The sequence below is a fragment of the Platalea leucorodia genome (genome assembly GCF_965183815.1).
Source record: "Platalea leucorodia genome assembly, chromosome: 2".
Classification (NCBI taxonomy): domain Eukaryota; kingdom Metazoa; phylum Chordata; class Aves; order Pelecaniformes; family Threskiornithidae; genus Platalea; species Platalea leucorodia.
Window position 1 is genome coordinate 71,880,510 of NC_138824.1, and position 27,555 is coordinate 71,908,064.

The window sequence follows — 27,555 nt, forward strand, 5'->3', positions numbered from 1 at the left end:
CTAGGAATGGCAGATGCGCTCCACTCCCAGCCCTTCCAGGCATTCAGCACAGCGACTGGATCGGCCCACCGTAAAGCCGCTCGGACGCCCCACGAGGACGCTGCGTCCCCACTACCGGCCATTTGGCTTTCCAGCGCTCCGATACCGCACTGCTCGCTCACACAGACGCTGCCTATGAAACCTACCTGCAGTCACGCCATTTGCTGGAGAACCATTCAGCCTTTATGAACCGACTACCTGCCAAACTGGTCATGCTTCTCTTCAGATTAATTCCCCCAACCACAGCCCCTTGCCTAAACTACAAACGAAACAGCCCAGAAATAAAGTAGCATATTTCGGCAGGATCCCAAAACCTCTCATCGCTTCAGAGTCTCCGCTCTGAAAGCCCAGATGCGTCATCACCTCCACTCTCAACTAACGAAGAACCTTCTGCTCGTTACTACTTAACAGGCTGAAGCTTTCCTCTTTGGTGGTGCATGATCATACAGGTGCTTCAGGGTTCATACGCCTTCCCACCATGCATTTTCTTAACTTTGTCTCTAACAAGCCACACGGTATCAGTACCATTTCTGTACAACAGTGTTGTTAGAAAAGAGTGAAAAATCATTTAGAAATAAACCCATGAAGATTAAATTTATAACCACATAACTCTGGGACACCACTGAAATGGCTAATACAAAAAGCATGACTAGAAGTTCTACTCTAACGAAGTGTTTATAAGAAGGAAAATAACTGACATACATTCGGACTTTTAAAATTGTATCTGATATATGAAAGTCAATACATTATTTTAAGCATTAGACAATTGAAAAGATGCATAAACAATTCAAACTCAACTCTAACCTCATGCAAAGATGAATGCATAAACACAGGTGCCATGTATTAATTTGCTGACCACCTGACATCGAGGATTTTCTACAACCGCAAGTCTGGGCACGAAGAATTCCATTCCCAAACAATACCCCAGGGGCTTACCCGTCTCTCTCTCTTCCCCTCCTCCCTTTCTCCCCATCTCAGTTTTCACACTACACTAGGACAACTTCCCTTCCCTTTCCTCAACCCCCAGCTCCAAGTCCAAATGACGGAGGTGGGAGGGATGGGTGCTAACCCAACGGCAAAGGAGTAGCAACCAAAAGCACCTTTCTTCTTCAGAGGGTCAGATGTCTAAATATTCACACTTGCTTTCATCAAAATGATCCCAAAATTTTGCAGGAAGAATCACAATCTAGCCCTGCCTGGAGAACTTCACTGCCATAAAACCAATAAAGGAAGGGTTCGAGACAGGCACGTACAGGGCAGGGAACAGCTGAGAAGCCATCACTCTCCATGCTATGAAAACGTGGCCTTTACAGTTGATTAACCTTGCTCTGTGGCTTACATAATGAATCATCCCGTTAAAAAAAGGAGAATCGTATTACCTTTGTTTTTTGCTAGTGGAGACGGGGGCTGCTCTGTAAACACATCTGGGGAAGGGGATTCGGGGTGGTCAAAGTCTTTCTCCATAGTTTCTATGAGCCCAGTGAGATCTGAATCCTCCGAGCTGTGCCTCCTGCTGCTGGCACATTCGCCATGAGGCGGGCTGAGAAGCGGTAGCTGCGGCAAAGCGCTTTCAGTCTGTTGCTCCGGCTGCTGGGGCCCGGATGCTGGGGGCTGCTGGAGGGGCTGCTCTGCCAAAGCTGGTGCCTGCTGCTGCGTCGGCTGCTGGTTCTGCCTCGTCCCCTTGGCTCTCTTCCCTGCGGCGTGAGTCTGAGCTGTGGCACCCGAATCCAAGGTAAAGGGGCCCACCCTGTTCACCGACTGCATGGACGCTGCTTGGGCTGAAGTCCTATTAGGTACGCTTGAACTGGTTTTGGATTTGATGTTTTCAACATCAGGTGCATTTCTATTGCTGTGAAGGTGGGCTGTTGCATTGCATTGTTTATGATTCCCTGCACTGGATCGTGAAGACGAACTGCCGGCTCCGTAGATCCCTCTGGATGAGCTGTGATTAGAATCTGATCCAAGCGCATTCAAGCTGAAAGAACAAGTGTTTAAATGTACCCTACAATGTTTCCGTTCTTGCACATGAAAAAAGAATCACTATGTCCGAAAGAAACCTTGAACTACGCTGTTCTTGGCATATAACCAACAAAAATGCCTGAACTTGTCAAACAAGTCAGTAGCCTTTGCCATGTTCACTTGCTCGCTGTACGTATAAACAAACCCACAGTAAAATGACAGTCAATGTATGTCTCGGAGGGAACACTGAAAGGAGAAGGTCTTAAACTTAAGACACCAAAGGTAGGAACTTCTGGCCTGCAATTTTTCTGCAGTCCGTATCTTTCATTTTTGAGAACATTAACAGGAACCTTGACGGGGTTTGGTTTTGGTTGGGTTTTTTTCTTTCTTTCTTTTTTTCCAAAAGATGACTATTCCTCACAATCACAAAACCGATTGGTTTTTTTATTTTTATAACTAACTGGGAGGATCTTTATTCATTCACCTAATCTAAAGAGCAGCGTTACTTTCTTACTGGCCTTATAACTAAAGGAAAAAAAAGAGGGGGGACGGGGGGGAACATCCCACAAAACCCCCAAACATATACTTACTTTCCATCAGATGAAATTCCAACTATTCTCCTGAGATCAAGTGGCCTTCCCATATCAAAGGGAGGGTTTGAGGCCTCAAAGGACAAGCGTCTCCTGAATGGCTCCCATATGCCTTGAGCTTCTAGATAGGCTGTTCCAATTACCAAGAGAAAGAGTACACTGCAGAGAAGAGAGGCAGTCAGCTAAGTACTTCTTAGTTTTGAGCATTTTGAGGTTAATGAATCTAATCACACAAGACAAAAAGTTTGTATCTTGTACTGAAAAGCCGAAAACTGCATCCAAACCACAACTGTGTCTGATTGAAACATAAATTACAGAAGCCTAGCATGATACATACATCACTAATACTGAGAATGGAAGTTAGATGCAAGTCTGACATGCAGTTGCAAAGAATATTAATCCAAAGGAAAAAAAAAAGAGATAATTAAAATATTAAAATGGCACCCCAGTGGTCAGCAGCTCTCACAGCTCACTGCTGCAGTTCCATTTCAAAAGCAGAGACCCTCTGCAGAGAGCTGTACTGCTGCTCAGAGGCGTAAATTTTAAGAGCATTATTTCAAGGAGTTTTACAACGAACTGCATCTGCTGCAATACCGTGTTGAGGAGTTCTCCACTTACATAACGCACTGCAGTGAACTATATTTTTGAATGAAGCAATAAAACCACTGCAGAGACCTTCATCACACTGCTATCGATTTCATCTTCTAACGGGTGGGAGTTTCGGGGGGAAGAGACACAATGACGATGACTAAAGCTTGCCTTGCCTATTACCCTAGAAAGTTTATGAGAAAAGAACTTTAAATTAGCAACTTCAGTTTCTGTTCTCCCCCCTGTTCTGACTGCCAGTTTTTGTAAGCCCAATGTATGAAAACCAGCATCAATTCACACAAAAGGACGAGATACCTCTTGCTCCATTTTAGCTAAAAGAATCTCGTCTAGATACCATCTTTTAACTTTTACCTCTCACCAAAAATAGAAGCAACTCTGGAGACCAACTCGGCCGTTGATAGCTGGTTATCAGTGTTTTTTTCCCTGCCCCAGGGTTTAAAAAGGATTCTAGGTGCATAACCGGATGGCAGAAGGTAGGAAAGAGAATTTTCATTCAAGATGTTAACAAGCGACAGAAAAGTTAAAGGAATAGGGGAATTTTTCAGACAAGCTTACAGAAGCTGTTACTCAAAAGAGTAATGCTTGCCTTGGGTGCCATGCCATCGAAACTGGCATTACCTTTGGGATGTAAGGAATAAGGTACCATCTCTCTCACTTCTTAATTGTAATCCACGATGCTATTTGAGAGTTTCACAAGACTGGTACCAACAAGAGCATCACATCACCACCACCAAGGCGCGTGGCACCCAAACTTGGGACGGAGCGCGCAGGGTTCGGAGGGCTGGGTGGGCACTCTTCCCCCGCAACCCACAGCACTCGCCTCATGGTATCGATGCTGGGCTCTGCAGAGGTTCTACAGGGGAGGCTGCAGCAAAGGTCACCTTGAGGGCTTCTCCTCCTCTGCCACTCTCTGGGTAAGGATGCTACTCCCTCTACGTAAGCCAACTTTCGTGTTTTGATAAACAAATACCAGCTTTGAAATAAAAAACAGAATAAATCTTGTTTTGTGATCTTTTTAACTGCACTTTCTGGTTTTGGTGTGGTGGTGGTGGGAGCGGTGGTGGTTTGGGATTTTTGCTTTTTAAAAAAATATTATTTAAAAAAAGAAAAAATATAACTAGCCTAAAGTGTTCATGTCATTTAAATTACAAAACAAATTAGCGTGAGGAACACCACACAGTGGGGAGTACCATGGTCTAGACACCCAAGAATGACCTTGGTACATCCCTCTTTCCCCACACGGTTTTATCCTGGAGCACCCATATGCCTAGTTGGTAAGTTCTTCACAAAAAGGACTGGCTCCTCTGTCACGTTTGTACATATCCTATCAAGTTGGACTTCAACACTTGGAGCCACAAGTATGGTAACAATCCAAATCAACAGTGATTTAGGGAAGGCAACAGTAAACACCACCTTATCAAGTTAAAAACATGAACTAGACCAACTCCTAGATTTGTTCATTCCTAGAAATTAAGGATCGCTTTGCAACAACATGGAAGTATTATTTTAGTGGCAACTAGCAAACCGCTAGGTGATGGCATTCTAAAAGTTAGAGGCTGGCTGTGCACAGGAACCTTGGAATATTGTGAAATGGTTACATTAGGACTCTTTCCTAGTTTGCTGCTAAGGAGGATGTTTTGTACTTGTAGGAAAAAGACATGGTGAGGGAAGGGATTAGTATGCTGTCTTCTTTTGTAAAGTCCAATTAACAAATACAGTACGTATAAAATTATCCACACAAACTACACTTATGAGCTGACAAGCATTATCCACTCTGTCAATAAACTAAAGAGAAACTAAGCTTATAAATTTCTAGCAAATACACAGAGGAAAACCACTTAAGTACTTACTCAGCACTTTCCTAAGTAATACAGTGTTACTTAGGAAACGGCATTTTCCTAAGTAACAGGAAAATTTCTGTTATTTAGGAAATTTTGTTTCCTAACTAACACTGCATTACTTAGGAAAGTGCTGAAGAATCAAAAAAGAAAGCGAAGCAGGCTGTAACTTTAGCCTCTCTATTTGTTTTATCAATGCCTAGAAGCAAAGGCAGCCTAATCGAACATTTATGTAATATAGTGCAGCAAAATGGAAGAGGCAGTATCTTAATATGGAAAAAAATGCAGGAATATTATCTATCTGTGATAATGCTTTGGATTCGCAGCACACAGAAAGACTGCTTTTTCATCACAGGCATCTACAGCAGCAATCCGTCTCACACCAAGATACAAGCTTTACACTAATGAAAAAGGAAACCAGCATGTGTTGTTACTGATAAGCAACAACTTATACCGATAAGTTTCTATGCTAGGGTTTTCTCTGGATAAAGGCAGTGGGGGAAAGTGTCTCACATCCAAGAGGTGAGCAGGGACACATTGTTTATAACCTCAGATTTCAAACAAATAAAGATAGGTAGAGGTTAGACTAGGAAAACACAGTGGAATTGTCAACTCATATTTCAACCAGTCATAGGTAACATACGTCTGGTTACTGAGAAAAAAGTGCATTAATATGTTACCACATAACCCCTGAGTGTGCAGGGCTGCAAACAATGCCCGTCGGGTTCTCAGAAATCCCATTATTAGCAGCACCAGTTGTCGGTCACACACAAGTGGCAGCAAAGTTAAATTCATCTGCTAAGCTCATTACAGTCACTGCCTCATATCGCTCTAAAGCGCAATACTCGAGAAGGATGCTTAAATTTCTATGGGAATTCACGGTTAGCAGTGCTTTAATACGTAATTTGATTCAAGTTTGGCTTAATTATTTATCAAAAGACTACACATTACCAGGGTTAACAGGAGTACGTGTCTCACTTAAGGAAATAGGCCCAAGCAAAAAGTGTATTATTTTGTCCTCAGTTTGAGCAGAGAGTCAGTACTCCTCAGCCTTAAACCGTTCACATACAATCCATAGGAGTGTTTATGAATTTGTTCTCCTTTTTCACCTCACCCTATTTTATTTTACCCCAATTATAGCATGTACTGAATACATATATACTTCTCTGTAACCTGTATTCAAGCAGTGGTAGTTCATGCACACATACCGGTAAGAACAAACGTATACACGCTACCTCATTATTCCTGAGATGATTATGTACAGTGCCAATTCCCAGTTGGGCCTGGGTAGCGCTTCTGCACACGTTGCTAACATGTGATATGGAAGGGATGCGTTCAAGATAAATACGAATTCAGAGCCTCCTGCAGTGATGAATTTTAATTCACGTATGACTCTGGAAGCAGTGAAATCAGGTGTAAACCTGAAAACAAAGTAAAGCACGTTAGAACTTTTCATATGAACAGCATGAAAGTTTGAGGTAATTTATATTATTCATAAATAATAATAATAAAAACAACCCACAAGCTCCACCAATTACTGCCATGACTGGCACCCCAATCAAACATTTATAGCAAATAGCCCTAGTAGTATGACTAATAAGCATCCGTGCAATTAACCTAAAAATACTTATGAGTATCTTTCAAATACCTCGAGACGCGTTTGACTAAGTTCACAAACACCTATGCTTAGCACACCTGATACACCGTACGAAGATATAATAACTGAAATTAAGTTTTGGCCAAATCTGTTAAAAGCAAGCTATGAATGCAGTAAAAAATTAACAGCAGCTGTAAGCAAGCAATGGAACGGACCATTATGTGAGCTATAAAGTTTTGCAACACTTCGCCTTTAAGTCACAACTGCATGCCTTTTCAAAAGATCACCATGATGTTCCCGTCTCATCACAAACTAAGACTGTTGCAGAAACACTAGTGAAATTTCACTGCCTGCAATATTTCATACCTCCTTGCAGAACAGAAGCATCTTCTGAAACCTTTAGATACCATATTCTGAATAGCTAAATTTCAATCCAAGCAGTGTTAAAAAGATCAGGTTTTGGTGCAGATATCTTTTACAACAAAAACTGACAGAACTGAACAATCATCATTAAGGCAACAGACAAAATATTCGAGACTAAAATACTGTGCATTATGATAATAACCCTTAGACTAAAGGATGCAATGCACCAAAACCATACGTTAATCTAGATCTCACGTGCATTCACAACCCAAATGAAGGAAATGTATAAAAACCATATAGTTACACTATTCCAACTCAGTAAGTTATACTTACTGGATAGTAATAAAAGTAATACTGTAGTCAGTCCTGAAAACTTGAAGTTATTTAAAAATCAAATAGTGTTTGCAAGAAGAGAGAAAAATTTTATGTTGTGTAAACAACAAAACAAAACACTCAAAGCTTAAGCAAAAAACCTCAGAATTTAACCACTAGTTTTCCTCGGAAACAGAATTAGGTATACAGAATTCCTAATGTAAGACTCCATTTAGATGTAAGAAAAGACACTTACAATATGACAATGTCTTTAGAGGAATTGGCACTTAGTGCAAACTCATGACAGTTAACTACTTTAAATCCATATCCTTCGCATGTATAGCCACTGATTTCCATAGTTTTCACATTAATCTGCAGCTGCCCTGTATTTTCCACTTTAAATGTTCTTCTCAGTGTGAAATTTGGTTCTTTGTATTTCATTTCTAGAAACAAACAGCAGAAAGTGGTTAGTGTTCTGCTAAACAGATGTCCTTCACTATATTCCTATTCTACAGCAGAAGAGAGTTCTGTCCGTATCCTCACAGGAAAGGGGACTAGCGAGGCCCATGGAAACCTTTCCGTAACCGGCAGAAACAGACCTCTGAAGCCAGATTCTCATCACTGTCAAGGTAGGGCACTTGCACAATTCCAGAGCACACTAACTCATGAGGGAAAACCCCCAAACCTCTGAGAGCAGTGCTGCCTCACAAAAAATCGCCTAAGCTGTAAAGTTCTTTGATGTACTGCTTAGCGTTGTGGTATTCTGTGAAAAGTCCCAGCGTGAGGAGAATTAAAGTATATTTTTTTGTCTCTTAAAAATAAAATCCATGGCTGAGCTACCCATACCTTGTTAGCAAAAAAATCCCTAAACCACAACATGTAAGAGGTAATGACTAAGCTTTACTTGAAGTCTTCTTACTCATCCCTCAAAAAAGGCAGAATAAATCTCAGATAATAATTAATATGGCACTTTACAAATATGTCTGGAAATCTGCAAAGTAACAAAGCAGATTTTAACACCAGATACAACTAAACCTCTTTTACGAGTTCCTTTGGTAATACAGCTACTCTTAGCTCTCCTCTCACAAGCAAGCCTGGGGCCACAGAGCAGAAAACCTCGGACCCCAGAGTAGAATCTGGCTGGGATTTAATTTTCCCTCCAGGAACATACCCTGCCTTTTTCCCTGTTGGCTACGTGCATACAGATTCTGAAGGGGGGTGTGTGAGGGGAAAAAATAATACAGAAAGTTGCATCTGTGATCCAATTTGACTTAAATTTAGGAATTGGAGATTATCCTAGTAAACATACTAGGATCTTCACCTCCTGCCTCTTGAATTTTAGTGGATGAAGGGCTTTTGTTTCATCTTTCCTAATTTTCACATTAAAATGAAAAAGGTAAAATATTTAATTTCAGCCTAAAAGAAGAACCAATTTTAATGTATTTAAAGGAATTAAATTTCTGGGGCACTAAAACAGGGGGAAAATGTTTCCACACGTTTCAAGAAGTACTCACTTTCTGAACAGTCTTTTAATAATGCTTCTGTGATTTTAAAGCGTAAAGAACTTCCTGCACCAGGAGGTTTGCCTGCAACCTTCAAGCTCTCGGTCGTTCCTTGTCCTTGTACCATTATGGCATCTACTACAGTCAAATTATTTCTGTGTACAAAGAAAAAGGGGAAACATTAGAAAGTACATACTGAATACAATTTAGCTACTGTAAAACATATCACAACTACATTTAAATTAAATCTTTCTCCAGACACATATGAGTCTACAATTATTCTTGTAAAAGCAATAGTTTCTTATTGACAGCTGACCACAAGTACGATCTTTTATATAAACAAACACCATCAAAAAAGTCACGCTCAGTTCAGAAATATCTATCATACCTGATAACAATTAATGATGAAACAGTTTTATTAAGAACTGGAGTGAACTTTACTTTGACAGACTTTCTCTCACCAGGTTTTAATATTAGGCTTAAAACTGAATGACGAGCCAGGCCCTTTGTAAGTCCTACAGTGCTCTGTAGTGGCTGGACCTTAAGAGAGCAGGGAAAACAAAGTAAAGCTTTTAAAAATAGGAAATTTTTACATATATTTGTAGAAATGATATTATTTTAGCTAGAAAATTGGTCTTGTCATAAAGAACTGTACTACCCAATACTTTTTTTTTAAACCAGAAAGCCTGATAACACAAGAATTTCCCTACTTAGTAAACCATCCGTTTTTGTTAAGAAGCAGAAGAACGTAGCAAGACAGAACTGAGCTGAACTACACCCATGTGGATTCATAAAGCTCCAGGAGAAGAAAGAGTTCAGAAGTTCTGAAATGTATAAACACTAAATTAGCATTAAGCCATTATGTAACATTTTCTATCCTCAAAATTTTCCATTGTTAAAACATTTTTAGAACATATAAAGGGGAAAAAGCAAGTTTAAAATAGAACTATTGAAAAAAGTGTATTTTGCTAAGTTTGCCTTTAGATACTGTGCAAGCATCAAATTGCTAATCTAAAACAAACTGCAAATGGAGGGGAAAAGGTGTATAAATTGGATGAAAAAAGAAAGCGTTCAGGATGCGGTATTTTCTTTATGAAAAAGCACACCCCTAAAGTTGTCCTCGAAACTCAAATCATTTAAAATAAAGAACAAAGCAATGGAAAACTCAATACTTTACTAATTTTAGAACTAGCAACCACTACACTGAATAAAATAATCCTGTATCAGCAAGAGAATGAATAAATGCAGTTCTCCTGTAACTTCCACAATCCTATTATAACGTAAGCGACATTACAGAAAAAGCAACATTTTAACTGTTACATTTAAAGAAATACTACTTTTCCCAATTCCATGAAAATATCCACCAGAAGCATCACATTTTTTACACATAGTAATATCTAAACTTGAAGACGTGTATGACTGAACTCTTATTAAAATATTAAAATATCTAAATTTAAAAATCCAAAGAATGTATTGAAATACTTACACAATTTCTGAAGACCTGGAACTCTAGAGTCCTCAGATTGAAATTCGTTGGCTTACTCAAATTAAACCTGAAACAGACATGCAATTTTTTTCTCCCCCCAGATCAGGGAAGATGATGACATACTTTCATTTACAGATTTTAGCACAAATCAAGAACTTATGATAGGACTCAATATGCAGCCAAAAGGATCATTTGATTTTTCTTATCCCCGCCCCCCCCCCCCCCCATCAAGTTAAGGAAGAAATCTAAACATCATTTTAGCTTAGCAAAAAATACAGAGGTGCATTCAATGGCGATCAGCCTAGATTCAGTTCTCAACTGGCCTAATGATTCAAATTCTAGAAGCGGCCAACACTGTAACTACCAAAACAGCTGCCAAATACTGCATGCTTTTTTTGTAAAATGCATTTTGCTGTAGAGTGAGAATGCCCTAAGTACTCTAAAACAACACTTACCGTTCCAACATTTTATCAACAAAGGCGGATGGGTTAGAATACAGAGCTACAGGAAGAAACTGAACATACACAGGAACGTCAGCTGGATTTTCTAGAAAAATTTCTTCTTCCTATTCAGAAACACAATTTTTTTTAAAGTTTATATTAGGATTAACGTAATTAGAAATACCTATTAAAATGCAGTCCCTACAAAATGATACTGTCGACAAAATAACTTACTGATGAACTGTTTGTATTGGTAAGAGGGAAGCTGAGATGGCGCGGTGAACTAAGTATGGAAGGCCAGGCCATTTCTGCTGTGATTTTCAACTGGACTTCCTTCTGAAGATCTGTGTCTACTTCAAATACAGCATTCAGTCTGGAGAAACAGTTACAAAACTTACTTTACAGGAATAAAACAGGAAAAGCCTGGAAACAGCAGAGGGCTTAAAAGCACCCTGAAAACAACATTAGTTTGAGAAATAGCATGGTACATTATATTTATATGCAATTAAAAAACCCATTGAGCTCTGCCCATATGTACTCCTATTCAAAAGCACAACAGAAACCACCAAAACATGCTATAGGAGACCAACCCAAAGATTCTAAAGATGGTCTCTATGAAATATTGTTGTCAACATCCATCCATCCATTCCAAGGTCTGTTGTGGCCTATTTATGGGTAAAGATGAGCAGAAAAATGTGGTAGGACTTATGCACTGCATCACAAATCTTTTGGTGTTCACATTCCTCTTAAATCACTGCTTTCTGGACAGTGAGACACAAATTTCATCTTTCATTAGGAAGTGCCTAGCTCTTACTAGTGCAGAAACAGATTTTGAGAATATACCGGAGATTCAGATCAGTAAGAACAATAACCCAAAATACATCTGATGATTTGCAAAGGTATAAACAGTACAAAGGAACAATATCAGTCCTGCAACAGTCTGTTTCTAATACAACATCCAGACATCCACTATCCAGAAAATGTATTGTGCCTACACACACGTAATGTACAGTAAATCTGTACATGTACTCTAGCTGCAGTGGATACACGGAGCATGCGCCTATACTCCTGTCTAACAAATCTGAACTAGTCACACTTGGTGCAGCTACTATTTCCACCAGTGAATGAAGTTCTTTGCTATTAACCAACCTCTGCAACAGACTTTATTCCTGTTCTCCTACAAGCTCTCCACCATGAGCTCAAACAAGACTAAAAGTATTGAGTCCTCCAGTCAGCAAAACAGATGAAACGCTAGACTTCAAACCTAGACAAGTATTTTGGAGAGACTCCAAATACCCAAGTCAGAACCCCTCTGTATTCAGAAGGAGCAGTTTCTCCTTTGCTGAATGCTACCTTGGATAGCTGGTTAATTTTAATTCTCTTTAAAAGCATTACATATGCTAGCTTATATATAATATTAAATAATATTAAAGCATTGTCTATCCTAGCTAGAACTGCTACTTATTCAGAAGTAGTTTTTAGTAGAATTTTCTTTTACTGTCCTCTTACTATAGGTGATAGGACATTCTTGAAAGTTACCAGTGTGGCTAAATAGAGGATTCTGTTTAGATCAAATTTGTTCAGGAGATATTAATATACCAGCGTTATAACAAAAAAGTAATAAAGGAGGTATGCTTTTGTTACTCTATTTAGCTGCATACAGTCATTTTGTCTCTCAACAAATATGCATACCTTTTTTGAAATGGTGGTCTGGATGCTATCATCACAAAAGACACATGCACTTGCTGTTAATGCTAACTTAAGTCTCTTGGAGAGTAAATCACTTTCTGTATGAGAAGGCAGATGTTTAAAAGGTATATATAGCAGCCTATGGAGTTTGCCTTTTTCTAAATATTAAATAGCAATCATTAATCACCTTCTATTTAGCAAATCTCAAAGAAAAAAAACAGACAGTTTGATAATTCACCGAAATGCAATAATCTCAGAATAGCGGCAATAGCAAACCTCATGAAATCTTAGAGGAATGTTGAGGTCACTACTTTAAAACAGGTTAAGCAGGGATACTGCACAAACAGTATAATCTGTTTTCGGAATTTTTGCAGAGTAGAGACTGCCTTTCTGTTGCCATCTTTTCAAGAACTGCAGCATTCTCCAGTGAATAGTAACTTTCAGTGTTCTGTTTGACTTGAGGAAACTATTACTGGTTTTTAACTTTTCAAATGTTCTCTTTAAAGGTTTTGCAGAGAAGGCCATGTAACTCCTTCTTGGCCTCATCTCAAAGAGCACTGCAATATTAAGAAACCTTGTGTTTCATAAGAGCACACGCTAACAGAATTATCTAGTGATTTAAGACCTGAGAAAGTAACAGGGATAAAATACTTACCTATGGCTTGAGTTCTCTCTTATTTCTGTCCATTCTTTGAATAAGTTCTCATGCAAATCCCAGTCAGAATCCCATGCATCTTCTTGCATTGCTACGCTGTGCTGAACTTTAGATTCCGCTTTAAGAAATAATGTGTTTTTTAAACTCTTCATGTAAAAATCATTGCTTAAGAAGAAAAAAAAATTTTTTTTAAAGATTTTCATTATAAAGTTGAACGTTACTTACATTTAGATAGAAAAGGCAATCCTACATAACAATGATCTCCACATTGTAAGCCAGGATCAAAATAAATATTTGCAATCTGCAAAACAGATAAGAGCAGATCAATTAAGAAACAGCACAGTAAATTTGACGACCAAAGAAAAAAGAAAGAAGATTTCTGATGGCCACAGAAACTTAACATATGCTATATATAAGAGAGAACTTGTAAACATGTCGAAATAAGGCATAAACAAACCTTTGATTTTTTTCCTGGCTCTAAATCTTCTTTATTACTTCTTAGCCTCTTATAATAAAACCTTATATCTTCTGACAGGGAGCGTATGTGTTGTATTTTCACTTTCTGAGAAAAGGAGTTCATAATGTTCAGGCTCTGGTGAACTACTTTCCCCTGAAGAAAAGAAAGGATGAAAAAAGTCTGCAGGATATGCATTTTCCCTAGCATGCGTATTTATTTATGCAGGCTGGCAAAGACCACAGCAGAGTTGAAATGTTAAATTGAGATTTTTAACTATGCTATCTTAAAAAAATGCCACTCGTAACACTTCAAGGTAAGTTTCCGTGAAGTTGTATTCTTTCCTCCATCTGCTTTCAAACACAGTTCATCCCTGTTTCAACATTAAGTACACCTCAAGTGTCTTGAAGAGCTAGGACAACAGTTCTGCTTAATCAAATCATGTTAAAAAAGTACCAAAGGAGGAAAGGCAAGAGAAAACTTCAGTTTTCTGAGCCTCCTATTACAAAAGGGAAACAAGCTTCCTTTAAGAAACCTAGTACATAGTTGCTAGTAATTAGAAATAACCTGAAAGGAACAGTAGAGTGAAGCTGCAGATGACAAACACCACAGGTGACAGAGGGCATTTAAAAACACAGGTAAAACCCTCCTTCCCACTCCCCATGAAATTAAGACACCAGGCACTAAAATTACAACATTTAAAAAGAAAACTGTGCAAGTTTTTTCCCCACACCTTTACACCCTGCCTCCTCTTCTAAGCCAAACATTATTTTACCTTTTAAGCATAGAACATGTAGGTTAATTGTTTGTCACGATCAGAATCATTACAATGCCCAAGCTCTACCCCTGCCCTCACTTGTAAATCAACTACTCTGTGGCCGTGTTTTTCACCTTATCTCAAAACCCAACCTTGACAAGTTTAGAGTAAACAATAAATAAAAAACAAAACAAACAAACAAACAAGCACAACTTGGGACCGGTGACAAGATTTCAGATTTATATAAAATAAATTAATACAAGCAAATTTAAATATCCAAGACTATCTTCTAATGAGCATGACTAGAGTTTTTGATGTTCCACTTAATAATTTCAGCTTTCTAAAAATTTCTCTAATGTAAGGACTGAAGTGGAGAGATGGGAGAGATGCACTTTTGCAGGCTCAAAATTTGACTGTGGCCTCGGGAAACAGTCACATACTATAACAGTCTCAATAGTAGCAACTGCAGAAGGAAAGAAACATCAAGAATAAATCTCTAAACAGTCTAGTCCTGTTAAACTGAATAGGAGGTATGTCTGAGCTTCACCTATGGAATCCTATGAGTAACAAACTGCCATTAACTGGGCAAGATACAGGTTTGTTAACCTCTGTAGAACAAGAGAATGGTATTTCTCTAATACCCTTACACAGCATGTAGACATGAAACAACAGATAAGGGAAGACTACTTCACCCATCAGTAATAAGAAAAACAGAATAATGCCATTTAGCATACAGGTCCTCAAAGATGAGCTTTGATCAGGGAAGAGTTGAGAGGTGGCACTGCAAGCTAAAAACGCCATCATGAAGCAGAAGTCAAGACAGCTAAGATCTGTTTCAATCAAGACACTGATCTTTACAAGTGCGTACACTCTTAGTGTATTGCTGACAAACTTTGACAGAATACCAGAAATCAGACTTGGGTGCAAATACAATAAAATTATAACCAGACAGCACTGGGAACTGGGCAGCTGCAGGAGAATTACGTGCTAGGTATGAACTGAAAAGCAAGTGTTACTAAAATTGTAGCGCCTAGTTATTCTTGGATGATATGGCTGTCAAATTTCTCTACCAAGCACTGAAACAAGAAGAACTGATGCTATTTTAGGCTTATTTTCATAAGTAATGGCGGCATTACAGAACAACTAGATGCAAGAGTATCATGAATTCAGTGATCACAAGTTTAGTTTGAAATGAATCCAAGAAAGAGGAAAAGTAAGTCTGCTGTCGGTGTTCTCAAATATCAAAAGAGCTAAGTGATCGACTGCCGTGGTTTAACCTCAGCCAGCGACTGAGCACCATCCAGCCGATCACTCCCCCCAGTGGGATGGGGGAGAGAATCGGAAGAGTAAAAGTGAGAAAACTCATGGGTTGAGATAAGAACAGTTTAATAACTGAAATAGAATAAAATAATAATAATAATAATAGTAGTAATAACAATAATAGAATATACAAAGCGAGTGATGCACAATGCAATTGCTCGCCACCCACCAACCGATGCCCAGCCAGTTCCCGAGCAGTGGCCCCCCAGCCAGCTTTCCCCCAGTTTATATACTGAGCATGACGCCATACCGTATGGAACAGCCCTTCGGCCAGTTTGGGTCAGCTGTCCTGGCTGTGCCCCCTCCCAGCTTCTTGTGCATCTCCAGCCTTCTCAGTTAGTAGAGCATGAGAAGCTGAAAAGTCCTTGACTAGTGTAAGCACTACATAGCAACAACTAAAACACCAGTGTGTTATCAATATAACACACATATGTCCCCTGAATGAATAATTATGTGAAAACATTACTAGAAAAGAGCATCAAGCCAATAAAAATCACAGCAGTCTGGGGATGAGAAAGAATGATGACAGCAAGGAAGCTACGCCTTAGAGACTGAGAAACACAGGTGCTATAAGTAGTCCCCGCCAAAACAAAACAAAAGCAAACAAAGAAAAAAAAAAAATCAAGCTGGCCAAGACCTTGGGCGTATACTAAGATACACCGAGAAGCTCTTTAGCCATTCCAGTTAGAACAAAATAAAGGGAGATTAAAAAAAAAATTCACTTCTTTATGGCCCAAAATGGAACAAAATATTTTAATGTGGCATTCAAGAGGGACAATGACCTTGCCAGGAATTAGGATATATAAATTAGGATACAGAATATAGAAATTGCTCTATGTTTGGTGAAAGAAAGGGGAACGGACCTTTAAGCTATTTCAGTTTATCAAAGACTTACGGAGCAGTTCATAGATGAAATTACAGATACAATAGTCAGTGCAATAAGTATCCATATAATGGTGAGGCCATATAGTCAAATAGGAAACATAGATCCTAAAGATAAAAAAATAACAAGTGATCTTTGCAACTGTAGGCATGGCCGTTTGACCTCAAGAGTAGCAACAATTTGTGAAGCAGGAGATCAGAAGGCAGCCGGAATGGATAATGGGGCAAATGTAGCAATGATTTACAGAAGTCCTGCTGACTGACCTATCTTCCCCCAGTGAGACCAAGTGCATTACTTTTTCAAAAAATTATAATTTATCTACTAGACATGAGGTAAAGCATTTGATAAAGTGCCAGTGAAAAATTACTATTTAAGAGTACACAAATCTTAAGATAAGCAGGAGATACTAAGGAGCTATCGGGAGAGGAGGTGAGAACAAGTGGTGCTCTATGACAGACAGACTATGCAGAACGGACAAGGAAACAAAAACCACTTCCACCAACATGCATGGAGTTAGTTTTATCCTTTCAGAAAACTGCCATCTCTTATCTCCTTTTGCTACCCCCCCACTTTTCAAATCTCTCTCCCTATGATTTTCCATTGTATTACATTCCCCACTCATCAGAAAGTCACATAAAGTTCAGACTTCAATGAAATACCAATTGCAAAGTTAATATGCCTTGACTGCCCACGCTTCTATGGTTATGCTGAATGCCAAGTGAGAAGGAGTATTATCTGGTTAATAGCTTGCTGCTTGGGTCTGTAGCCCTGAGAAAAGAAGCTGCCTTCAAGCACTCACTGAATAAACACTACTGCAGGAGCAGGGATGAAAACAGCCATTACAGACTTTTGCAGAGAGCTGTAGACCTACACAGCTTTCTTGCTTTCCTGTTCATGTACTCCACCATGTACCCTGGAGAAGATCTGCTTTCAGTGTGGAAACAATACAATAATGCTTCCACAGAGATCAAGGACTACTTATACTAAAACATCAGTTTATTAGCTGACTTTGTTGTCTTCGGTATTACACTTCAGGAATTTCAAAAATGCATTTGTGCAATTTCATCTCTCTCTTACTCTTGGTGCTAACGCACATGAATTAGTAATAACCAAGTGACCACAGCTACGTTAGAATGAAGCTGCAAAGAATCAGGTTTGGGATCACATCAGTATTCCAAGGTCCCACTCAAATAAGCAGTAGAGGAGATGTAGGGATAACTCATGCTTGGGACATGTGGGGGGAAAAAAAAAAAAAACAAACAAAAATAGCAACAAACTGAATCATAACAGTTTGGTAGCACAATCTCTCCAGCAATTTGACATGCAACAATTCAAGACAGTGGTTTCTCTTGAAAAGGACAAATAAATAAAAACCACAGCAAGTAAACATTTAATGCTATGACCCAACTCTCTTACCGGAAAAGAAGGTGGAAGAAAAACATGTTTTGGGGAGCAGGTCAGCGAGCCTACAGCAATCACTGCCTTTACTGGTATAGTTAAAATCTGGAAAAAAAAGAACAAGAAAAGTTTAGGAAAAAATACTTAAATTTCAGCCTTTAAATGTCTCTTCCACTTTTAAATTGCATAAATTAACAAAACCCTAGAATTCTACAATTAATGTAGTCTAGGTTTATATACACATTTAAAACATGGAGACATGAACTCGGATTTCAACACATCATCATATTCAGAAAAGTCACTCCGTATTGTCAGGAAGCACACCTTTGTTCAGTCATACTTAGCACCATTCTACATGGAACACAAAAGCACCGTTAAAATATATGCTCTCAAATGGGGCGTTATGTAGGTCTCACTTGAATGGGGCTCACTTTGTTGGAAAACAGGAGGATGACATCTTTAAAGTAAATGAGTATGAGGGAAGAGGATATACTGAACTTCTCAAAAAACATGAGAAGTCCTAAGACCTTGAGATAAACTTAGACTTAGAAAAAGGAGTGTGGAAGGGATGGCAACGAGATCCTTTCTGTGTATTATTAAAGGTACCAATACAAGTAGAATAACTTGTAAGAACAAGGAAGAAAATAAAACGCTTCAGATTCTATAATTGAAGGGTAACACACATGTATGGACATATTAAAAAAAGTTTAAAATCTCAGATAAGTGGCAGAAATTAGGATTTTCACATTTTATCTAGCTCCATCAGAACCATACAATAAGCTATATAATTTCCTGACTTCCTAAGCACAGTGTGTCACATTTTTCTTTTCCTACATGTATCACTCACCCAAAGCTATTAAATACAGATTCAATTCTGTATTAGAATCTCTCTCTTCTGCAAAATACTTTATTAACAGGAAAGGCATATGAAGTTGAGAATTAACTCATTTTTCTTCTCTCCCTTACTAATCTTAGTATAAGAACTCCGTTTCATCAACTGTCAGCAGGCTACAATTTCTCCAAAACAACTTTCACATTGGGTTTTGACAAAAAAACTCTGAAATTATAGCTCAACTTCAGTAACTGATAATGTACCAAAAAGCACATTGCCACCATGTGTTACGCCAAAAGATCCATGCATTGATGCTCTGAGGATGTGTCGAGTCACTGAAGAGCGTATACCTCAAAGCATTAGGTCAGATTTAAATGGATATTTCTGAAAGCCAGACAAAAATCGTAACGAAAGCCATTCTTCATTCCTTCAGAGAAGACACAGCATAAGCAGCTTTACTGTTGTTTGATGCAGGGTTAACTTGCAGAGATAACTTGACCTCCAGAGGTCCCTTCCAACCTCAGCTTCTCCCTGATACTGCAATCTATCCATTAATACAACTCCACGCTTCAAAACTGAACATATCATTTGGGCAACATCCATGAATATACAACAAACATACCTCATAATCTGTCGTGATTTGTACAGCTCCATCATGAATTCCTTCGAGTTCTTTTGCTATTAGTTTTACTCTAAACACAGCATAATAACCTGATGCTAATATCACCTGTAAATGGTAGAAAAAGTAATCCGGTGTATTCCATTAAAAGAAAACAAATTTCACTAAAAAACATATCCAACATCCTCTTATTTCTTTAAACTGAATCGAAATCGATTTGAAACAACTGTCAGTGGTAAAAAGAAAAATTCAAACACATAACTTACTAACACAAAAATTATCTATTCCTTGAAGTGATAAATTCCATTCTTCACAGATAAATGATGAGCATCATCTGAAGCCACAAGGGTTACTGTTTCTGAAGTCTCCCCTTTCAAAATCTAACCAATCTGAACATAATACTACTCTTAAAATAAATTTTAAAAATTCTACATGCTTTATCAAACTCAAATTCAGAGAAAAATTAAGAAGTCTTATCCTCCCTCCTCCCCTGCTAAAATGAAACTGCAAGAAGTTGCACAGATTTGAATCTTTTTTTCCCCTCCTAAATCTAGCTTTAAGCAATGGATTCAAAGGATTACTTACTGAAGACTGATCGGACGCACTAGCATTTTGTAGTTCACGGTGGTTTGCAATTACTGTTGTTCTGTTTCCCTTTTCAGTCGTTAGAAGTTCTATGGCCAAACCATCCCCTATAATATGCCAACTTTTTATAGCCAGCTTAAAAAGAACAAAAGGTACTGTTTTCAGTAACAACACTGACGTAAATTTTTTAAAAGGCAAACTAAAAATAAATCCATCCTTACCTCTATCGGATTGCTGTTGATGACTGCAAATAAAATGCTGGTAGCTTCTGTTGCACTCAATATGCCAAAATCTATAAATCGTTCCTCAGTTTTTGGAGGCAGTACAAAGTACTAGAAAGATTGATAAAGGTACTTTAGCATAATTTAAATACAAAATGTGCTCAAACTCTAAGGTCATTAACAAATGCATGAATAAGTCTAACACAGCAGTACCGTGACAATCTCAAAATTCTATACTTTTTTTTATGTAAAAGTAAAGGGAACAAAAAAGAATTTTTCAGCAGTAACCAAAGTTGTTTAAGGAAAGGACTGGTAAAATCATTTTGAATTTAAAAAAGCCATCCTCCCATAGAAGTAGAATAAAGAATTAAAAACAGTCCTATGAAATCTGCCTCTAATTAGACTAAAGTAGCTAAAAAAAGGAAAATACTTACATCTAAAAATCCTGTGTATGCTCGGACAGGTAGGTGAAATTTAGAAGCATTGGTGATAAGTAAAATATTATTATCTATATGAACAGATGATGTGGAAGGCATAAAATGAAGTGTAAAAATATATCTGGATTCATTAGGCGGAATTAAGACTGGTTTACTGAAGTTCTGGACCTAGATCAGTGAACAATGAAAATCAACGTTACAATTTAACAAAGTGCAGCACATTTAAACATTTACTGTTGGGTAAAAACAGTCACTGAAATGGGGCTTACTTTAAACATTGGTTTTGCTTCTTCTGGTAACACAACATCATGTATAAGGACTGCAAAACTGAATGTGTTTGTTAGATAGATCGGTCTTTCCACGGAATCAGCAGCACTGTCACGGATGTGAAAGAGTGTGGCAGCATGATCAAATCCTAAATATCTATTAAAAGAAAATAGTATGAGAAAAATAAAGACTTTCCTCAAACATAAAGTGCTTTTCTTACACAAAAGACTAAAATTCATTCAATCAAACAGCAAAAAAGGTACATACCCCACTGCAAGCTGAAACTATATTATTAGCACTACAGGGACATTGATAATTGAGTCATTCAAATGAGATAAGAAAATATGTGAATCAGCATATTAGGAGGACTAAAAGGAAGTGTTAAAGTATTAAGATAGTTTGCAAATCATGCATATTCCTTATTAACCAAATGAGGCATCTGCAGCACAAAAGTTCTGATAGGTAAGGTTTAGTTTGTTTGCCTTTAAAATACTCTGTCAGTTCTGTTGATAAAGTAGCACCTCATTTGAACAATAATTTTAAAGTCAACTTAGCCATACTTTGTAAATAAATAACAAAAAATAAGGAAGCACTGACAGTTCTTCCAAAATTTTGCTTAAAACTGAAAATATTTTCTCTACCCTTACTTCATATAGTGATAGAACAGCAAATGCAAAACCGGAAAAATACTGCATTTTCAAAATGACTCATCTGCAGCCGTCAACTGCTCTAAAAAACAACTCACTAAGGTCACTTTGAACCCAAGCCTTGAAACCAGCTTATGCATTCATTACTAAGACTACCTCATCTACTGGTGTAAAAACAGAAAAATTCAAACACGTAATTGTAGTTCTAAATGAGCTCCAGATTCAGAAAACTTGGCTATCATCTCTTTATAACCCCTCTCTCCCTAAAAAGGCTAAATTCCCTGCGACATCAGCTAATTTACAGCATTTAGTTTTCGAACTATGTTCAGTTACTGTAAGCTTACCCATCCAACACTTCTGCTTGATATGGTATTTCAAGTTTGGAGTAGCTCTTCTCTTTTGCTTTAACAGTTATTTTCCCAGAAGACTGTGATGCTTTTTTTGCTTTTGATGCTGTATACACAAGAATATAAGAAGTTTGTTAAAGCAGACAATAAAAATGATCCATTAAGTTAGACTAGCAGGAGTGAAAGAATAAAAGCAGAGAGTGAGCCCAGAGATGAAGTATCACGGAAGAGAAAAATGGATCTTAAGGAAATTTCAATAAGCAACTGACATGGAATAAGTCTAGGAAGTAGGATATCCGAGTTCTGAATTCCTTCCCCTTAACACCAGCTAGTTGACCTGCCTGAGTTAGTTAAGTTTATCTACGATAGGGAAGCCTGGTTGTTCCTGTCAAGTAAATAACTTGGACATGTCCAGAGGATAATTCAGATCCCAGGTGAGCTGAATTCCCCACTTAAAGAGTATGGAATACACCTATTCCTCCACTAACAGAACAGAAAACTTGAAATGGCTGGGCTCCTCACTTAGAACTACCAGTCGAGCAGGACTTTGGGCCAGGAACACAGCAACATTTTAATAATGAAGAAATCAAAGCCATGCTAAACTTCACAGAAATAGAATCAGAATCCATGTAAGATCCCAAACTACACAAGCCCCAAGACTGAAGCTCACAGGCCTGCTCCAAGATCACAGAACAAGCAATGTTATCCTGCCACAAAAGTCAAGGGATTCAAATACTAGTTAGGAGAAACCACCAGCCTCTAAAGCCCCTGCATGTATTAGGACAGCTGAAATAGCAAATATTTAGGGCTGGCTGGTTGACTGAAAAAAATTCACCAAGTCAATCCCTTAAACACATTAAGCAGCTTGACCGAGTATTTTTCTCCAACTACCATTCCTTCCAAGATTTACAGTATGTTAGTCAGTAGGCCCTCATGTAACAACTCCCTCCAGCTTCAAAATCTGAACACATTACCACCTCAGGATGACACAGTTCAGCTATTTCAGAATTTATTTATTGGCTAAAATACACTTCACTCATCTTACAAACCATAAGCTATTAAAAATCTAAAGTGCTAATCAACAAATAACAATAATAATAAAAATCAATCCTCTCCTCTCTATCCATACAACTTCTAAAATTATGTCTACCTGAAGTGAAAAACATTGCACCTACGAACTTCCATTTCTAAGCACTCCCGGCAGAGAGACTTACAGCACCAACTGCCATCTTAAAGCAGTAACAACTGAGTAGGTCAACAGCATCCTGACAGTTGATTAAAATCTATAAAAATGGAGGTGCCTTTCTACAAGATGTCAGCATAATATTTACAGCCACACTATGTAGGAGGGAAACGACCCAGCACTTCTTTCATGAAGACATACATGAAAGTCAGTATCAGCACATATAACATATCTTTGTAGGAAAGGTACCAGTAAAAGGTTTTTCCACCTTCACCTCCTTTCTTTTCAATATGAATTCAAGGTAGCATAATAAAATAAGCCAGCTTTCACAGTAAGGTTCTCAAGAGCGTGACAGAGCCCTATTGCCATGGGTGTTCCAACATAAAATGTAATTTTTTTAGAAATAAGATTTTGGATTCATTTTTAAACTTTGGAAGGAGCGAATGACAATCCAAGGGATATACTCTCCTCTAATATATATTACTGTGAGGAACATGTCCTGGTTTGTTAGGGTTTCTCAAAAACAAATGCCTATTCAGACTAATAATACATTTTAAATAATCTGTGTCTTAACATAAGAATCCTGCTTATGTTTAATAGAAATCTGATGTTCAATTTTTATATACACATATAGAAGATTGCTTAAGAATTCCTTCTCTTCTCACCAGTCTAAGTTACTTGCTGATTATGATCAGAGATGATCCCTTCAGAAATAACTTAAATTAGAAGAACCGTAAGCCTTTTCCAGGTAGGAAAATTCCATTTCCTTCTCAAAATTACAAATAACAGTTTGTTAAGAGAGTGGAAAATAATTCATGAAGTTTCAGCAAGTTTTAAGAAGCACTTGACAAGTTCTAAGAAGAGAGGAGCAGTACTTACCATCAAAGCTAATACTTGCAACTTTGGTATATTTACTTTCAGAGGCTTTTAACGTAACTGGCTTGAAATGTACTGTTATAGCTTCGTTCTGTGGTGTAGGTCTAACACTCTGCAAACAATCAAAACATGAAGCACCTGTAAATTTATCACTGTTAACACACCGTGCAGCTTTTGCGTACCCTTCAAAATGATCCATCAGCAACTAGTTTTGGCTGATTTCTTACAGGTCTGTCTTTCCTATAACAAAGCAGCGTTATAACAGGCTTTAGAATTTTTTTCAGGTCCTGCAAATTACTGACTCAGTATGCAGGAAAGTGGGTAACAGAGAGTTCTCCTTGGGAATGTTGGATGAAGTGACAGTATGGACAGAAACATGTTAATAAAAGAGAAAACAAGCTTTATTTAAATAAAGATTTAGTTTTTATTCTTAATGCTGCAGGGTTACAATAGCTAGACTATTTGTTTCTGGTACACTCATTTACAAAGCTGTTAACTGACTGGTGTAATTACTGGTGACGATACAGATATCTACCTTGTCTCTGATGCCATGCAAAGTCTGCAGAGCTGCCACAGGAAAAAAAATTATTAACTGTAGAGAGAATGGTTTTGTAAATCTGAAATGACACTGATTCTATACCAACATTTTACAAGATCCCCTTTTGTATCTGAGGATTACTGTTTTAAACTAAATGGAAAAGGTGAATTGGGCATTTGTGGAATAGCAATCGTGTCAGTTATCAGCCAGAGCTGATCTGTATACTCATTGCTATGCAGCAGGATTATGGATTCCATGTCAATATCTGAAGACTCTATAAAGATTGCCAGCAAATTCTTTATCTAGATTCCATGGAGAGAAACTGGGCATGGAGCATTTAAATGCTCTTATTCTTGTTTTGCTTAAATGTAGGATGGCTGCCATGATTACTCCTTCCCAGCTGTCTTCTCCTGCTGTAAGAACAGCTCAGCTGCTCATGTAGCAGCTGTTAAGCTACTGCAAATTACAGGATGCTGTATTAAGGAAACTGAAATGAGTGCTGGTTTACCTTATGCTGGGCTGCAGAGGTTTCGCACCTGCTTCATAAGCAGCTAAGCCTTTCTTGGACAGAGAGGAGCAAGGCAGACAGCTAGAGGTACAAACCAATTACAGTTCTTCCAAGCTAAGCTGTCCTTGATTGTAAATTAAAGGCATAAAATCATGCATACATAACTAAGTTCTGCAGGCCATGTGATCCTTAGAGGAAACAAGCAGCACTGCTCCTGCAGCTAATGAATAATCTAACTTAAGTTTTGTATTTTGGATTTATAGTACTGACCTTTGTCAACCATCTGCATACACATGGTGCAGATATTTGCTGTTTTTCTTCACAAGTCAATTCATAATTATCACAATTTTCTCCCAATGAAATCTATACTACAAAACTGAGATCCTGAGGTGTCTTTAAAAAAGCCTCTTAAAGCAGACGAAACCAAAGCTGTATTCAAGGTCATAGCTTTTGCATGGCAGAAAGGGTAACCATTTCTAGTAGCTCCTTTCATGCAAAAGGCTGTTTTTTTAATTATTGAAGTTTGAAATTATGCTGATTTCATTTAGTAAATCAAATCGGAAATACTCAAAAGGACAGCCTGTTGCCAGAAAAATGGCAGATTTTAGAGGTGCATCTCTTAAACCACAAGTGTAACAAACCTAGGTGTATTTACTCAAAATGTGTACAGCTAATGAATTTAGTTAAGGAAGGAGTTTAGCACTGTTTTGTTGAAAATGTCTCAACTACATCACGCACATTTCTCATTTGTTGCTTGATTACATGCTATAAAAGGAAATACAGAATTAAGACAACTAAAGGAAAAACAAACATCCTTATGAATCCTTTCAACTTCACTTTTCTCAAATTTTAACCTATTTCAAATAAAGCCCAAGCAAAAATTGCCCTGAGATGTGCCTTAAGAATCATCAGATATGGACAGGTCATGAGAAAACATGCAAAAGAAGTTCCATCAAGAATCTAATACAACCAATTTTCTCAGAAAATGTCCTGAGAACAACTCCTGTGGGGAAGAAGAATTTAAAATAGACACGCTTCATTAACACATGGCACTCCTATGGAGTGCCCCAGTCAAGATTTCTGACCCTGCTGTATGAAGATATATTCAATATTTAGCATAGCATAAGAGCAGAAAATGAGGACATTAAATGTTCTAGAGAACACAGAGGGGGGAGAAAGCTTTGTGCTATTGCAGCAGTTATTGAGAAAGACTTCAAAGGTTTAAGGACTCTCAGGCTGTACTTATTCTAATGAACTAAAGCAGAAAAGAGTATGGGTTGAAACACCAGCACATATTCATCCATACTATTTACTTGTCAGCAAGCTCCCAAGCATAGTTTTGTCTTGTCCACCTAGCATATTGCTCTTAAGACGGAGCAGGCTGTAGACTTTTGCTTACAGATAGTGAAGATGCAGCTACCCTGCTGCAAGAGGAAAAAGCCCTGTGGCTACAGGCAGCAGACTAAGGCTGGTTCCATTAGTGTCAGAACCACCTTTGTACTGTTTTATTCGCTTTTACAGACACAATTATTTTGTCAGTAATAACTTGGCCTTCAGCTTAAACAGGGACACGCCTAACTAACTAAAGTTCACCTTCACCATAAAGCACCATCCAGAACAGCCATGGAATAAGCTACTATGAGATTTTAATCCTTTAAGGTAACTTTCCCTTGATAACTTGAGATGCATGCACTCAAATGTGCAGACTGAAAACATAACGCAGAAGCAAACTACTTCTTGCACATTGATAAACAAAAAAAACCTACTCTGAAGTATGTGAATTGTGACAGAAGTAAGTAAATACTTTCTTACACAAACACTTGTTCTCAAACTGATATAACTCAGCTTCAATATACAGCTCTCCTGAAGTTCCTGGTTCTTTATGCATCAAACATGATCAGGAGCTCAAATTTTAAAGTGTGCCTTTGCTTTTAGCAATCAAAAGGGCTTAAACTGCATTAAGAAAACACAACATTTTCATTCTAGAGAAGGAATAAAAGAAAGTGTTCAACAATCTACATTTACTAGATTTTTGACACCATGGCTTAATTGTTGCAGTGTGACAACAGTTCACCCAGTCATGAAATAAACATGATTCTCTCTAATAATGGAGAAAACCCGACAAAATGTAATTAAGCAAGTTTTTATAAAGAGTTTCAGAACTCAAAAAAGAAAGTCAAGTGACTCGCTCTTATTTTCCTCAACCAATTTGTTGGATCACAGCATGACTAAGTACGTAAAGGCAGAACAACTACAACTCTGGCAACAGTATTAGCGGTCTTTCATACACAGATGACCTGAAGATATTTAGTTCCTCCAGCACCCAGCTTAAATGTATGCTAAATATAGCCTTGGCCTTTTCTTCTGACATTAAGATGAAATTCGTCACAGAGCTATGTCTCACTGCTTTTAAACCCTAGCTCTAAAGGGTCAGAAATCCATTTCTCAAGCTTTCCTAGAAGCTGTTCACCAGGTTCCTTCCAAAAATTCTTTACTCTTGCTTACCACTTTGAAATTCCTTGATTGGCACAGAAGCAGAAATTCACACAGTGCTTCAAATGCTAGAAAGGTTACAAACGTCACAACAAAGCTGTGCCTTAATGA

General features: G+C 38.0%; 1 protein-coding gene across 5 annotated transcripts in view; it reads right to left on the reverse strand.

The window, feature by feature from the left end:
* The window catches only part of TMEM131 (transmembrane protein 131), a 103,627-nt gene that overhangs the window by 15,065 nt on the left and 61,007 nt on the right, over positions 1–27,555 (reverse strand). For 4 of the 5 annotated variants that reach the window (XM_082304718.1, XM_082304720.1, XM_082304721.1 and 1 more), the window contains 20 exons: positions 23,909–24,017; positions 21,844–21,952; positions 20,855–21,008; positions 20,583–20,753; positions 20,149–20,259; positions 19,928–20,062; positions 19,346–19,450; positions 17,910–17,996; positions 13,537–13,689; positions 13,305–13,380; positions 13,080–13,197; positions 10,970–11,108; positions 10,751–10,860; positions 10,296–10,362; positions 9,198–9,349; positions 8,822–8,964; positions 7,564–7,750; positions 6,271–6,456; positions 2,589–2,747; positions 1,419–2,014 (listed from right to left, as the gene is read on the reverse strand). In XM_082304718.1, coding sequence (XP_082160844.1) covers positions 1,419–2,014; positions 2,589–2,747; positions 6,271–6,456; positions 7,564–7,750; positions 8,822–8,964; positions 9,198–9,349; positions 10,296–10,362; positions 10,751–10,860; positions 10,970–11,108; positions 13,080–13,197; positions 13,305–13,380; positions 13,537–13,689; positions 17,910–17,996; positions 19,346–19,450; positions 19,928–20,062; positions 20,149–20,259; positions 20,583–20,753; positions 20,855–21,008; positions 21,844–21,952; positions 23,909–24,017 — 3,067 coding nt within the window. The remainder of the gene's footprint in view (positions 1–1,418; positions 2,015–2,588; positions 2,748–6,270; positions 6,457–7,563; positions 7,751–8,821; positions 8,965–9,197; positions 9,350–10,295; positions 10,363–10,750; positions 10,861–10,969; positions 11,109–13,079; positions 13,198–13,304; positions 13,381–13,536; positions 13,690–17,909; positions 17,997–19,345; positions 19,451–19,927; positions 20,063–20,148; positions 20,260–20,582; positions 20,754–20,854; positions 21,009–21,843; positions 21,953–23,908; positions 24,018–27,555) is intronic. The other variant, XM_082304719.1, reaches the window with a different exon arrangement.